Source organism: Nicotiana tabacum, chromosome 16 (genome assembly GCF_000715075.1).
Source record: "Nicotiana tabacum cultivar K326 chromosome 16, ASM71507v2, whole genome shotgun sequence".
NCBI lineage: Eukaryota > Viridiplantae > Streptophyta > Magnoliopsida > Solanales > Solanaceae > Nicotiana > Nicotiana tabacum.
In genome coordinates, this window is record NC_134095.1 from 68,667,214 (window position 1) to 68,683,926 (window position 16,713).

At 35.9% G+C, this 16,713-nt stretch overlaps 1 protein-coding gene across 1 annotated transcript; it reads right to left on the reverse strand.

Moving 5' to 3' along the window:
• Positions 1 to 229: 229 nt before the first annotated feature.
• On the reverse strand, positions 230 to 12,419 carry LOC107807164 (uncharacterized). Its single transcript, XM_016631494.2, has 7 exons — positions 11,797 to 12,419; positions 9,645 to 10,382; positions 8,438 to 8,787; positions 5,900 to 6,111; positions 1,082 to 1,338; positions 814 to 992; positions 230 to 729 (listed from the first exon to the last, which is right to left on the reverse strand). The coding sequence occupies exons 1-7, from the start codon at positions 12,047 to 12,049 to the stop codon at positions 646 to 648; spliced, it is 2,073 nt and encodes a 690-aa protein (XP_016486980.2). The 5' UTR covers positions 12,050 to 12,419; the 3' UTR covers positions 230 to 645.
• Between the last annotated feature and the right edge of the window lie 4,294 nt (positions 12,420 to 16,713).

Here is a 16,713-nt window from a genome sequence, read left to right on the forward strand (position 1 = left end):
AAAGACACAGCTCTTTGACATTCACATATTGTTAATGAGTTGTGTTAATAAATTCTCATTTATCATTCACTAATTTAATTTGTGTAGATAATCCTTTTAGGCTTATTGTAAGTCGGCCAATCACAAGCAGCCATTTTGGCCCACAGTAAATGTTAAATTCATCACGATAAGCATATGCTGTAAATTGAATATGAATACTAGTATCAATTCGTAGAAGGCAAAAAATGAATTTAATAAGTCACCCCATCGATTGACAAAATAGAAAACAATAAATTGGCACCCTGCTTCATAGAAAAAGAATACATATTGTATCAGGTGTTCCAACGCATGTAGATACAAGTGTAAAGGTGTAGGATGCTTCACACTAGGAGTTGGTCAAGGCAATGAAATTAATAGAATGGAAGCTGTAATGCTGTTGGTGTGTTCTTTCCAGCAGAAAGATAAAGCCCGCAGATCCACCTTGCTTTGCTTTGAGTCGATAAAGTTGGACGTATATCGCTTTCTCTAGAGAAAATTTTGGTAATGTACAACAGACAATCAGACGGCTATGGCACAATGACCTCTTTCCAGCAAGCAAGTACAATATAGCGATGCATATAACCAAAAAAATGAATCATCCACCAATACCAGAAGTTCTCTCCATGTTTACTCTGTCTCACGTTGAGCGATATTCCTCTTCTCGTCTGATCTGTGACGGAACAACTTAGCTATCTTTCGCCTTTCACAATCCTACAATGCACAAAGAAAGTGTAAAACAAAAAGGAAGGCCGTCTATCAGCATAGTTGTGCTCGGAAGCAAATTAAAGTTCTTACCTTGAACATGTTGAGATAAAAAGGTTTATCTTGGTTCGTTCTTCTCAACTTATAGTATGTATATGCGAAACTAAGCTGATCGCGGGGAGTAAACCGCTCGACCTCATTGAACCATAAACAAGAAAACAAATTTGACATTGGCGTGTGAGCCCTCACAATAAAAGATCCTTCTGGTACATCTGTCAGAAACATGTAATGATATTATGCCAATGATTACTCAAAGACGAAAGGTATTGCACGAAATTAAATATGGAAGAGTAAAACATACTGCTGTGAAGAAGCTTGTTTGGATCAGATGCATTAAATCTTTGCAATCCATCAGCCTGGTAAAAAGCAAATTGTTCATCTATGACAGTATGATTGTACTTGTTAAGCTTCTTGTTTTGCGCAACTTCTTCCCACACACAATGCCTGTCATAGTGATTGGAAATTGCATATTCATAACCTTTTCGCCACAGAAAGTACTCCAAGATGAGTAGGGGGTCAAGCTGCAGGCGAAGCTTGCTATCTAACCATATGGAATACCTGCATAATTTAATAAGCGATTCATAAGCTACTACATTATTCGCCCTTTTATCTCCTCTTTCTTCAGGGAGAGTCTTTAATAAGCAATTCATACAAGCATTTCAACTTTTTCATTAACGAACAGAAATTTAGAAAGTTTGAGCAAACCAAGCCAAGGATACAGAAATGGAGGGACCAAACCAAGGATAAAAACAGCAAGCAAGAGGCTTCCTTAAACAGTACATCAAAAATCCATCTTGCGCTAACAGAGTACAGTTCTCACTTGTGAGTTACAGTACCACATCATTCACCTTTTGCTACTCCATTCACAGATGATACTATATTACAGGTGATGCGGGTCTAAAACATAAGACAGCATATATGCAAGTCTCTACTACAGGTTGGACAAATATGGAAGGGCAGAAAAGTGCGAAGGTCGAGAAATGATTTTGCAGTAAATCAGAAGAGCAATGCTTTCGTTATTAACATTTTCCATGTTATATCATTCCCAACTCCATCCATAGAAACAAGGAAAAGCAGGAATCCAGACAAATTGTGAGGATCCTGAAAGTAGCTACCTAAGGGTTAAGAGCACTAATAAGTAATAGAAAATTAGTACCAAGAATCCGCTGAAACTCATGGTTGTGACCTTGGCAGTCGCATAACTCACTACTCTAAATATAGTTTAACCTCCTGGAGACAGAGGGAAGGGCAAGTAAAGCCGATCAACAGTACACCAAATTCCAATGCAATCTCTACCTCTCTTTCGGTACCATCTTAGCATTCTCTACTTACGTAGTTTGCAGAAACTAGTACATTCGCACTTATCAATTGACTTCAGTCTAGTAGTCTACACATCTTTTTTTTTTTTTTTTGGAATTGGTAACTATTGTATATATTAAAAACATAAGTACATAGGTTGCACTGAAAACCAGATTTACATGGAGAGGATTAGTAGATGTTCTAATTCGAGACCTAGCAAGATCCTAGTATGTCTATGATTGTCAATGTATCTTCTATGTAAATCTTTTTGCACCAAAAACAAAAAAAGAAGAATACAATTGAGTTTGATCTTCTGCACTGGATTGCTTCTATCTTCAAAACATCTATTGTTCCTTTCCCTCCAAACTGTCCACCAGATACAAGCCGGGACAGTCCTCCATCTATCTCTACTAGTTGCTTCAGCTCCAGCTTCTTCCCAGCTATAAAGGACATCTTTAAGCTTGTATGGCATTGACCATGAAATACCCCTAAGACTAATAAAGATTTTTCATAGTTGGTCTGTAATCTTGCAATGTAGAAACAAATGTGTGACAGTTTCAGCATTTTCCCCGCACAGAAAACATCTTGAACACAGAGAAATTCCCCTTTTTATGAGATTATCCTGTGTTAATACCGCCTCCTTTGCTAGTAGCCAAGTGAAGCAAGCTACCTTGTATGGAATCTTTGTTTTCCATATATGTTTCCAAGGCCATAGGTCCACCTGTTGATTATTATGATTCAAAATCTTATATGCATCCTTCACCCGATAAACCCCTCTGTTGTGCCTCTTCCACCAAAGTGAATCAAAACCTTCCTGTAAACCTTTAAATGCTTACAGCTCTTTGTAAAGGTCAGCTAATCTTGTTATCTCCCAGTCATTCAACTGTCTTCTTAGATTGATTGATGACTCCTCATATCAGCTACTGTCTTATGTTGGTTTTGTGCTAAACCAAACATATCGGGGTATCTTTCCTTTAAGCTTCCGTTTCCTAACCAATTATCATTCCAGAATAATGTGTTCCTTCCGTTGTTCACTCTTATGGAGGAGTGATTCTTCATTATAGGCCAAAGTTCTCTGATGGATTTCCACACACTTACTCCATATGATGTTCTGACTTTTTTTGACACCCAGTTATTTTCCTCACCATACTTTGCTTTGATCACTTTGCCCCATAAAGATTGGGGTTCTTGAGAGTACTTCCATAACCATTTTATTCTAAGAGCCTTGCTATGGTTCTTCAAATTCCTTATTCCTAAGCCACCTTGTTTTTTATCCATTGTGAGTGTCTTCCATTTAACTAAATGGAAGACCTTTTTTTCCTTATTACCTTGCCAAAGGAATGATCTTCGGAGTTTGTCCAATCTCTGTAAAATGCCTGCTGGAATTGTGAACAAAGACATCATATAAGTAGGAAGTGAGTCTAATACTGAGTTGATTAGAACTAGTCTGCCCCCCAATGATAGGTATTGTGATTTCCATCTTGACAGCTTCTTCTCACACTTTTCTATGACTGAATTCCAGATTTCTTTTGATTTGGATCTTGCACCAAGAGGCATCCCAAGGTAAACAGTTGGTAGGGACCCAACTTCTCCTCCCAATATCTGTGTCAGTTGCTCCATGTTGTTAACTTCATTAATGGGAAAAATATTGCTCTTTCTCCAGTTGGTGTATAATCCTGAGACTCCCTCAAATAAGACCAAAATGATTCTTAGGAATCTAAGTTGGTCCTTTTCGGCATCACAGAAGACTAGAGTATCATCAGCATATTGGAGATGTTTGATCTCTAGATTGTTTGCCCCACTCTTGTTTACCTCAAAACCTTTAACCCATCCACTGACTTTAGCCGTTTTGATCATGTTGTTCAATCCTTCCATGACTATAATGAATAGAAAGGGAGATAAAAGATCACCTTGTCTTAGACCTCTGTGTGAATGAAAAAAACCTTTAGGAGATCCATTTATGAGAATGGAGAATTTTACAGTAGATATGCAAAATTTCATCTATCTATTCCATTTCTGCCCAAAACTCATTAGTTCTAACATTCTGAGTAGGAAGCTCCAATTTACATGATCATAGGCCTTCTCAATATCTAATTTGCATAAGATTCCAGGTTCCTTCTTTTTTATTCTTGAATCCACAGCTTCGTTGGCAATCAACACAGTATCTATTATTTGTCTTCCTTTGATGAAAGCCATTTGTTGAGCATCGACAATTTTCCCTACCACCCTCTTAAGTCTTTCGGTTAAGACTTTTGAGAGCAATTTGTAGAAGCTCCCTATCAGACTGATCGGTCTGAAATCTCTCAATTCTTTCGCACCTGTCTTCTTTGGAATCAAAGCTATATATGTTGCATTGAAGCTTTTCTCAAACATCTCCTGAGAATGGAAGTTGTTGAAGGCCGTCATGATGTCTTCCTTCAAAATGTCCCAACACTTTCTGAAAAAACCCATTGTGTATCCATCCGGACCTGGGGCCTTGTCACTTGCACACATCTTCAGACAGGTCAAAACTTCTTGTTCCTCAAAGTTACTCTGTAAAAACTCCCTTTCTGATTCAGAAATTCTTGAGCTATTTTCGAAATTGACCGTTGGTCTCCACTCTTCAGGTTCTTTGTATAACTCCTTGTAGAATTCAGTTATCTCAATCTCTATTCTGTCTGGATCCTCGACTACTTCATGTCGAATCATTAGTTGATCAATGTTGTTGTTTCTCTTGTGTGCATTTGCAGTGCGATGGAAAAATTTTGTATTCCTGTCCCCTTCTTTGAGCCACAGAGCTCTTGATTTTTGTCTCCATACAATTTCTTCATTCTTGAGTTGTTCCTCAATCTCCATTAGAGTAGCTGCTTTCCTCACTGATTCCTCCTCTGTCAACGCTCTTAGTTGTTGTGTTGTCTCAAAACCTGCTAGTTGACTTAGCAATTTTGATTTTTGCAGTCCCAAATTACCTTCATAAACTCTGCTCCATTCTTTTAGCTTGCCCTTGAGAGCTTTTAACTTGCAAGCTAAAATGTAATCTGGTCTTCCTGAGAATTCAAAAGATGTCCACCAGTCTCTAATTCTGTCATCAAAATCTTCCACATTCAGCCACCAATTTTCAAACTTAAAGTATGATTTAGCTTGTTCCCACGCACCATAGTATAGAGCCACAGGTGAATGGTCCGAAATCAACCTTTGTTGGATAGTTTGCTTGATGTTTCTGAAGCTTTCATCCCATTCTTCTGAAACGAGAAATCTATCGATTCTTGAAGCGGCTGTATGATTGTCCCCTTTGAACCAAGTATAGTAGTCTACACATCTTTTAAATGGAGAAAACAACTCATTGTGTTACCACTTCAAAGTGGAAAAACTATTCAGGCTAAACCCAAAAGAGACATTACTGACTTGACGGTCGGCCCCTACTGAGACTAATGTTTTATTAATGTTACGTCCTCTTAGCTCAAATAATACCCATTAAAAGAAGCTTTCATCAATCCAATATTAGGAAAAAGCACTCACCAATTTTTTGACTAGCAAAAAGAAAAATTGTCAATGAAGCTGGTACTTCGATGCTATGGAAGAAGCATGAAGCAAATGCTGAGAAGGTACCAAACACCAAAAGATAAAATGATGGCCTTTAAGTTAAATTTTAAACTCAGTACAGACAATTAGAAGCTAGAAGCATTAAAAACTGGATTTGTTTTTCACTTTATCTTCTTCCTTTTACGATTTGATAAACCCCTGGTTGGAAGTGAAAATCGAGTGATTAACAAGCTATAGCAAGAAGAATATAAGCAGCAACATACAACAAACAAAATAAACAAGATGTAATTCCAGTTACCTGGCTGAAGTAAAGAGCCGATGAGACAATAACTTTGGTATCTTTCCCACTCTCCGCATATCAGAATAAGGAAGATTTTTTACCACTACGATCTTCCATAAACCTACAAATCCCATGCTGTCGGGCATCTTACCTTCAGCTGAAAGAGTTTGTAGAGTAACTTCATCCACAAACATAACGAAGCAAACATTTTTCTTTGATACACGGGAAACCTGGAAAAGGAATTTAAATTAATAAAAGATGTCATGCAATGCAGCTAACGATAAGTTCAGGTGAAATAATTTAAAATCTGGATAGACAACTAAAAAAGGTACTGACAGAACATGAAACAGGTGAATCACAATAGAATCTCTTCCTATCTTTTTTTCTTGTTGAGTAGGTCAACCACAATAGACTCTACATTCTATAAAATAGCTTCCCTCCTAAATGCTTTATAAACCTAACCAGAAAAAAATAGAAGAAAAGCTTTTAAAACTGGTGCGGACAAACCAGTTCAACCGGTTTAACAAAAAAGTTGTCATGCCACTGGTCTTACATATCTATTTTTTCACAATGAAAAAGTTGGTCAAACGAAAAGAATTAGAAAACCTGTAGAGCCAAGACTGAACTAGTTGACTCTGAGTTTTTCATGTTCTTTCCTTCTGTTTGAGTTTCATTCTTGAGCAAAAAGACTGATCCAAATCAAATACAAAGGTAACATGGCTAGGAAATTACTCTATCTTGGAGGAGAATTAGAAAGAGAAAAATAAGCCAGGAGAAAGCTGCTTACGGTGTGCTAAAGAATGCTGCAAGAGTATAAGACCTCTAGATTCTCAGCTCTATTGGTCAAATATTGCTCAAAAGCTAGTTTGGCAGCTGATGTTATTTGATTCTGATTTTCTCACAGTTGCATATAAAGAGTTCAAGGATAGGGATAATGGAGATAGGATTCCGTGGGGGTGATGAAGTTGAAATGGGAAACGATTGAGTGAAAGAAAAGGTGGAGACAGAAAAAAGGACACAGTTTGATGGGTTCAGACGTTGTATTTCCACCTGGTGGAAAAACAGTATCTCTCTTCCATATCATCTTCCAGGGCCAAGAAGCTTCCTACTATCCTGACTGCTTTATCAACAGTCCATAGCAATTCTCTTTCTTAGTTTCTCAATTGTCAATATAGCTCTCTTTGCTACCAACAAGCGAAGAAGCATACCAGGTATCCAAACGGAATAAGTGCGGAAGATTTATCTTTTATGGTGCTACGAGTTAAACTAAGAACAAGTTAAATCTCCTTGCTCCCCATCTCCATGAGTCCCCACTAGTACGTAATATGTTTTGCTCATAGTATTAACAAGCTGTAATTTGTCAATCTCCTAGTCCTGCAGATTTTTCTTAAAAACTCAACTTCCAATGAATTCACCCCTCATGTGTCCGTCGAATCTGCTGTACAGTCATCTCTCTGGCTCGAAATTTGTATAAAAGGAAAGGAAAGCTAATACATTTTCTCCACCCCAACTGTGACCCCAAAACTAATCCTACTGCCATCTCCCACCTTAAATGTAGAGTAGCTGCTGAACTCTTCCTATCCCTTCATAACGCTCCTCCATAGTTCGAACCCCAAATTGAAAAGTGATAATTAGTCCTCTGTCCCCCTTTTAGATTGCCATACTATTCTGCTATCACCGCCTCAATAAAGCCTACTAGTCAGGAAACCTAGATGATAGTTGAGAATGGGTGGAATATGATTGCCACCGGTATAAGGGTGGTAAAAAACTTATAATTTTCTTATATGAGCATTAGTTTGGATTTTCCTTTTCGGATGAAGTAAGAAAAGTAACCCCAGGAAGTATACCAAAAGTAGAAATGCCAACTAAATAAAAATTTGACTCTATTGATTGGATTCTTATGTTCTTTTTATAAGTAATGAGAATTTTCTTGAAGTAGGATGGGCACTATGCTAGTGCTGCAAAACATAATTACAAATTGTGTAATTCGTCGATTGTGTCTACCTAGGCATCTATGTCCTGAATAAAAGCCAATTGAACCAAAAAATAGGAAAGTAAAAGCACTAAAATTAAGGCAATGAATGCTTTCTGCTATCCCTTACTGTCCAGACCATTTGATTGGATTCTTATATGTTTTCCTTTCATTTTCTTTTTCTTTTTGATGCAGGTTACCGTGCCAAATCCCTTGTTAGTCAGCTGCCAAAATGGCTCTCTATCTCTTTTAGTTGTCGAATAGGAATTTGGAGCCTCACTATGTTTTTTCTTCAAGCAGATGAACATCTTATGTAAGTACATCTCAATAGGATGCATCCAAAGACTTTTAGGAGATTAAGCACTATTCCACTAGTAAATCTTCTCTTTATCCTGTCAGCTTCATATACATGAAAACTTTTGGCCAGTTTAACAAGTGTGTACATGAGGTCCTCCTAGTGATCAACATGAAAATATGTTTGGTATACGTGTGTACCCATATACACAGGCATAGTTTAATGAGTTAGTATTCTGGAATTATGAGAACTAAAATGAGTAAGAGTTAAAAAGGAATTTGTTCAATACCATTTTGCCCACTGGTATTCTCAAGCGATCTGAATTTCCGAAGATGCATGAAACTACAGCAATGTGGCAACTGCTAATGTATTTTGCATCATCTTCTGCCAAGTCAAAACCGGTACTTGGCGTTCCTTCAGGACCTCCAACAAAGCCACAGTTTATTTTCTGATTGCGTGCAAGAAAAGATTCTTCCCGTTCTTCCAGACTTTGATGCCCAGCAAATCTTGGTTCCCAGTTTGCATTGTCAACAGGCCTGTCCTCTGTTTCTGTATACTGCAATGAGAATCTTGCGAACTTTCGACTTTCCAAAGGTTCCACAATAAGAGAACTAGCGTTCAAAATTTTCATCTCACAAGCTGTAAATGAAAAGCATGACTATTTAAGTCCAAGTGAAAGGGAGTGGGAAGCTAATGTCCAAGATTTAACACATTAACCGATTCTATTAAGTGCAAGAAATACAGAAACTCCACATGTTCAATCCAGAAATCTGAAGAAGATGTTCCATACAATGACAAAAAGGGCTTGAATCCTCGTTTGCTACCTTGTTAAGACCCAAAATATATATACAAAAAAACTGCTAATACACTGCAGAACAAACCACGATGACTGTGACAGGCAATGGGTGAAATCACACATCTAGCTAGCAGATTCAGCAGGCTAGAAAGTGAGTTTCCACAGTGAGATCGCTTAAATAAAAGATTTTTGAGCAACGTTGATCTACTTCTTTGATGAGATTTATCATAGAAAAATTCTACTCTAGTACCTAACTTCTTGATTATTATACCAATAACTAACAAAAACTGAAGTGCTGATTACCTCCTTCTATCATTAGCAGCACAATACGCTTATCAAGATGCAAAGTAGCAGCTGTTTCTTTTTTCCTTTTCTTTTCCTTGACTGTACAGAACTAAATACTAGCAGCTATTATCCAATTAAAGAGATGAGAAGGATAAAAGCTCTACCAAAGACAGCTGCAGCATCAAAAGGAATTGACTCAAAAATCGTTCTAGCATCTAAAAAAGCTATTACCAAGTAACACCAAGTTCCCATAATAGAATATCCCTATGTCCCCAAGCACATTTCTCTTTGTCCATATTAAAATCAGTTCAAAATCAAGTTGACCCAAGGAATGCAACATCGAAGTGTGGCCTGAAGCCAAAATAATCATAAAATAAAGGCATAGGGCGCCAATTAAAATAGGAGAGAATATTACCATGCTTCCTTGGCTTTCTTCTGGGTACAGGACGCTTTTCTGATGAGGACTTTTTAGGGTGATGAGAACTTGAAGAGGATTCCTTATTGGAGAAGTCCTTCGATATTTTACCAGCCTCTTTGGCATGATTTTGATTTTTATTTCCAGCACCATGTGTATCTAACGAATGTCTCTCATTTATGTCCTGGGATTCGGCAGCAACAGTATGGTCCCAATCTTCATGTCCAACATCATCATATCCGTCTGTATGTGCATCTTCTAAGTCAATGCCATCATCATATCCATCATCAGCATCCATAGTCTCACTTTTCCTTCCCTTGTCAGCATCATCAGATTGCTGGTCTGTCAAATGATGTCCGTCTTGTGAGTGCCCAGCATTCTCCAAGGAAGCTTGATATTTGGCTTCATATTTTTTCAACTCATCACGTCCAGCTTCGTTGTACAAACCATTGCCACCATGATCTAATCCTTTTGAAAGAGACTTCTTATCGCTTCTCTTCCCATCTGGAGGACTTTGATTCTTATCCAAGTCACCATCAGTAACCCGCTCCAAGTCCTCCTCATTGTAATCATCATCCCTTCTCCTGTCATCCTTGTCCCAATAACGAGAATCCCGGCCATGAGCTACTGATCCATGTCCAAATTGGAGAACTTTCCCTTGTGTCCGTGTCACATTTGTAAGAAAATCTGAATCGTTTTCTACATCAACATCATCTTGAAAGCGATTATTATCCAATTCTGCAACAGCAAACATGGAAATTGTCTAAATACTGGAGGATATATTTCTATAACACAACTTAGTGAACATTTAGCCTAATAATCCAAAAATATAGAAAACAGTTCCAGCTGGACACACCGGAACATCATATGAAGCATTTCCTTGTTCGCGCTGTTTCTTTAGATTGATATCCATAGTCAACCTCCTTTGAATTCTTGACTTTTACAAGTTGATCGGAGCATCTAGTTTTACACTTATTATTGTCATTAATCTAAAATTTCTAAAAATGGATAAGAAAAGTACAAAGAGATCCAAACAATTTCAGATAATGAGCCCGAATTCACAGATAATTCAAACTCTGCCTAAAAACTCAATTATACTTGGAACACAGGGTATTTGAACAAAGTGACCCGCCCAATTTGGAAGGCATCCCAGAAGCTAATTTATCTTGTGGACATGTTGGGTATTTAACTCCCACATAATGTTGCTGCTCTCACATCTACTCTATAGAACTCGCCTTTCACTTTGTTAGGTATATCTATATCGCAAAGCACTCGTGTAACACTCCTCAATGAACCATCCTATTCTAATCTATGTGTTAGATCTTCATTATCATGTCATTCTTCCTAAAGGTTGAGCCTACATACTAGCACTTAGGTACCACAATCGGTCTACTCTTACTTCACCTACATTTATCTAGTGAGACTAAATTTGCAGTGCATATATTTTCTCTTACTTAACTTACCCTAAAACCCATTACTCTCTAAAGTGCTTCTCCTAGTTCCAGCACTCATTTGGTTGACTCGCAATTTTTTTAAATTCACACATTATCATCTACAAAGTAACACGTGGCATAAACCTAATAAGCCCATTGTTTGTTAATTAAGTGCGTACAATTACTTACCAAATCATCAATTCTTTCATTATTCTGGTCGGTCGTGAACTTTCAACCTCATAACAAGGTCATAACGTGATATTCCATAACTCGGTATACTTAATGGTAGTCTAACCTAAGCAACTATATCCAATAAGCCTGATCTTCTTACTTCAGTTTAACTCAATTACAACTACCCAAAAACCAAATTACTTAGAAAACCTGAAAAGGCCACATTTATAATCATTCCCACTCCCACATAAGTCATTAACCATCCAAATCTGGTAACAAATAAAATATGAAATATCACCCAACTAGTCAACTCTCAATTTCAGAATTAGACTGCAACATTTTACAAGCTCTTCGACCTTTCTTTTTGGTTGATCACTTCAACATTCAATGATTCCTGGTTCTGCAAAAATCCTCGGAAATTACTATTTCTCATTTTCCTTTTATTTTGTTATACAAGTTAAGACTATATTTACAATTACCCACCACCAACCAGGAAAAAACCAGTATCTTTTGGTAGTCAAATGCGCGAATGTAAAAGCAAATAATACCTCTATTTTGAGAAGTGAAATAGAAGAAAGCAGAGACAGAAACAACAAAGGCGACGAAGAGAATAACGATGATAGCACCAATCGAGATCTTGCGGGCAGTGGACTTCAGTCGACGGTGCTGATTTCGCGATTGCTGCTGCTTATTCGAACGAATCCCAATAGATACATGATGATCTGATGCGACGCCGTTTCGAACAACTCCACTGTTATTGCTAAAACCTAAACCGCCACCTGATTGTCTGTACTGAGCCATTGGAGCATTGTACACAAAGAGAAGCCTCGTATTACATAGAAGTGTGGGGAGTTATTGGGAATTATGGGGTTTTGTTAGGGGCAGAATTTACAGAGAATTTTTGGGGCAATGGAGAGTTTGCCTCACCGGAAGGAATAGTGTGGAGTGTAGATGTGGGAGATGAGAGGGAGATCGGAGTGATTTGTTTATTCGATATTGTTTTTTTGATTTAGAAATTAGAACTGTGTGTTTTTCCAGAAAGCAAAATCAAAAAACACAAAACTCGTGTTTTCTTTTTGCTGAAAAACGGTGGATTCCGCACTTTTTAATTGAAAATCCAAATGCCTGCTTAGATTTTTTTTCCAAAACGAAAAGGTCTAATTTTTTGGTCTTGTATTGTTCAGCATTGCACAATTTATTCAGTATTACATTATTTATTTGTACTTTTATATATAGTTAATTAACTCGCGCTTCGCACAATCATATCTTTTTTCTTTTAATTTTAATTGGTATTGAATTTTCTTTTAATACGAAAATTTTAAGAAAACGACAAATATTTAATCTAAGGAACGCATACTAAAATACATAAAAATCAAATCAAATGTATAAAGAAAAATACACTAGGAAAAGATTAATTAGAAAAAAAAGATACAAATAAATTGTCCATCTTCTTTTACTTTTAGAAAGAAAGAGTTCTTGACAAATAGTCCTCTCAAATATCAATTGGGAAAGGGACGTTAGTGCTCATTTTAGAGAGAAAAATATTGTGTAATGTAATTCTTCTTCCCTTTGGTTCCTCTTAGGATAAATAATCGTGGGCATTGCAATTTTTTTTAAATCTTTTGGTAAATCTCCCATGCGATCTTATACACACATGAGATTTGAAAATAAAATGCAAGAGATTTTCAAAATCATATTCTTCTTTTAAAATTGTAAAGGATTATTGAGCCATTTCTCCTGATTTCAAATTCCTATTTAATTGTTCATAATACTATTACATTTATGCAAATAAAAGTAATAAAAGCACTATCTTAATTTGCATAGTTAGATTTGGCTTTGTAGTGTAGCAAATATTTGTTTATTTACAACAAGACCTTTTCTCACATGAGATCAATAGAAAATAACACATAAGATCGATTAAGATTTTTGTAAGGTCATTTTTTACAATTTAAATATGGAAATAAGAGATCTCATTTTCTCGCAAATAAAAATACTACACTTGTGAATACTTAATTAATATTTTCGGAAGATAGTATTTAATTAATTATCAAATTATCAATTGTATATTTTTAAGTGCATGAATAGAGAGTAAAGGGTAACCGTCTTTGGCAAGGAAAACAATATAATAAAAAGGGTAAAACCAAAGAGATTGATCCATTTAGTTAATTACATAAATGATCAAAATTTTGATTAAATTGCATATATACTTGATTGTATCATAACTAATTGAGCAATCAAATCACCATGAAATTTGTCCCCTAAATTAATACTCTTATGTATTATACCATCAAGTTTCTTTAGTCTTCTTTTTCCTTCCATGAATTAAATGCTTGTGTTGACAGGAAAAAATTAGGAGAAATTACAAAAAGAAAATGATAAACATGAAGTTCCAAAACGAGGGATTTATATAGGTTTACCCAAAAAAGAAAAGAGAAGATCAGAAGGCCAAACACCACGAAAAGGAAATAAAAGAGCATATAAATGGATGTAAAAACATCAAATAAATAGACAATTACAGGAAGGGGGATTAGAACGTTTCTACAGCATACGTGGATAAATTTTTATGAATTCTCTATTCTGCCAAAACTTATATCTCGTAGATCTTAGTATTTAGGCAGAATAGCCTAAATGGCACATATATTTGTGTCATTTTGTCTTCCCGGTCCTTATATTTAATAAGGTTTCATCCAGACACCCGAACTCAGTTAAAATATGTATTTTAAACCCCTCTGACCGTTGACTGAACTTATGTGTCATTCATTTGGCTGAGTCAGAAAAATTCATTGTTACACGCTCTAAAAAGGAGAGTGGATATCCTATCGTAACCCCGTTTTCCCTGGCCTTATGAATATCTTGAAATTTTGTGGGATTGTTCCATGATTAAAAACAATAAAAATTTATTTATTCTTCTCCCTTTTTAGCAACCAAAATTCTAAATCTTTTTCAACTATCTGTAACCAATACATAAAAAAAATATAATCTTTATAGATAATTTTGAACATAAATTTGGAAAAAACAATTGAATCGAAGTGAAAATTTTGGAGAAGAAGACTTAAAATTTTGTGCGGATGGTTTGTAAGAGATGAAATCTGAAGTGGAGATTTCTCTCCTTTGTCCCTTTGATTGGTGACCACCACTGATTCCCAACAAGTGTTTCTTGATTAAGTGAAATTTTGGGGTGCGAAAATAGATGCTTACTTGGGGTTTGTTTTAGTCGACGAGAAAGAGATGAAAGATGAGAGAAGTAAGAACAGTGGAGAGGAGTTGGAGGCGATGTGTCGTCGGTGACCCTTTCCGATCTACTCCGCTGGTGGTGTAGCAGTTGTCTCAGGCGATGAAAGTTTTCTTTTGTCGTTTCTGAGTCAATGGATAGAGGAGAGCAAGTAAAAGATTACTGGTGTGGTGTTAGATTTGGCAAGGTGAGCTTTTCCAGTGAGATTTTCGGCGAGAGATTTTGGGGTGGAGACATCAACGAGAAAGAAGGGAACGATGTGCAAATATTTTTATTTGTTTCCTTTTCTTTTTTTTTCTTTTTTTTCATTCTTATCTTGGTCTCCTTTTCAATCTAAAAGGTGCACTTTTCTGAACTTTATATTCTAAAAAGAAGAGGGATTTTTCCTGATTTTCCCAATTACTTTTTCCCTTAGGTGTATTAAGTCGATGATGTGGCATTGATTTATCTGATGTGAACATGATATTTTCTCCACGTCAGGCGAGTGACCAACACGTAACGCCGAAGGGGTTTAAAATACATGTTTTGACTGAGTTCAGGTGTCTGGATGAAACTTCATTAAATACAGGGGTTGAAATGACAAAATGGCACAAGTATAGGTGTCATTTAGGCTATTCTGCCTAGTATTTAATTTGTTGTTTTATGTTATACCGTCAATATTGTAACAGAAACTTAGAATAACCTTAAAAATGAGTTGCCTTTTAATCCGGGAAGAATCCCTTGCATGGCCAAGGAGAGAAGAATTGCAAGTGATCTTAATAATACTCCATCAATTATCATCTACTTTTATATTGATTTTTAATATAGGTGATCCATGTAATATGAGAGGAAAAAATATTGATAACCTTTACCCTACTGGAGGAGCAAGAATTTTTTTTTAATAAGGGTTAAAATATAATAAAGTAAATCTATAATGAAGCTAAGACGTGTCAATATCTACTATATATACATAATAAAATATTTTTTTACCTAGTTATAATGAATGGGTGTCAATGACACCACTTAAATACATGTGACTCTTTATCCCCAAGGCTGCGACATACCCATTTTCCTCCATAGACCAAGAAAGGAAAAGAAAAAAAAACTACACATAAACCACAAGGAGGATAAAATAAAAATAAAAAACAACTATATGCTTTCCATATAGAAAAAAAACACTAAACTCTCTATCTAGTGTTCTTATTATGAAAGATAGTAATAATATAGCCTTTGCTCCAGCAATTTGAAAGATTTCTTGTATGAGACCAAGGATGGCACCAATGTTCAATGAAGACAACATATATAGAATGTACTGCTTTGGTTGCACTATTTCAACGGTTGTAATTATTGCTCGAAATTTTAACAATACTCCCCGCGTAATTAGATGATAGAACAACCGAGGATATTAGTATCACGAATTTAAAAAATGCTAATAAGCAATTTTTGTTTAACTCCTCGCAATCTGCAGTGATAAAAATAATTTGTTGCATTAATAAGGAATATGAATCATTGGAGTGTAAGTGGAACTTGAGTTTCTGAATGAAAAATATTAAGTAATCTTACCGCACATGGCAAAATTTAGAAGTCACTATATTTTTAGAAGTGCATTTATTAGTGAACAGATATTTTAATTCTAATTAATCTATTAATATTTAATATCTTATATACAGACGCTTAAAAATGACTTAACACTTAGATGATACTTTCTTCAAAAGACAAACTCAAACCCTATTTTTCTAAACATTGATTTCAACACCCGCAATAATTTCTAAAAAGATAAAGTCAAAACCAATCATAGCAAAAAGAATTTTTAATCTAGGTTCCCCTGTGTTGAGAAAAATAGACCCGCAAAAATAATATTCACGGTATTAGTAATAAACGCAGAACATTAAGTTATGGTTAAATCAGCAAGAATAGAAATGCAGCAATAATGACACCAAGATTTTACATGGAAACCCTTATGAATAAGGAAAAAACTACGGCCAAGAAGAGCAATTGATATCACTATAGCGAGGAATTTTACACTGTGTAGTAACGAGTAAAAATATTCCTAAGACTACTATACCCTCAAAAAAAATAAACACTCTTTTATTTTTTCCACCTCACTACAATATCTCTCACACTCTATTTTTCTTCACAAACTACTTTCTTATAGTTTATAGAATACCTTGCTCTCTCACTTTTCTCTTTTTGTTGGTGTGTAGAAATAAGAGTTAAAGCTCTCCTTTTATTGCCAAAACCTCACTCTCTAAAG

What these genes read in the sequence shown, in the direction of transcription:
- LOC107807164 (XM_016631494.2), bottom strand. Translation starts at nt 12,049, where the DNA reads ATGGCTCAGTACAGACAATCAGGTGGCGGTTTAGGTTTTAGCAATAAC. An exon ending in TTTCACTTCTCAAAATAGAG is followed by an intron (nt 10,383 to 11,796) that starts GTATTATTTGCT and finishes TTGCTGTTGCAG; the next exon opens with AATTGGATAATAATCGCTTT. An exon ending in AAGAAAGCCAAGGAAGCATG is followed by an intron (nt 8,788 to 9,644) that starts GTAATATTCTCT and finishes TTTCATTTACAG; the next exon opens with CTTGTGAGATGAAAATTTTG.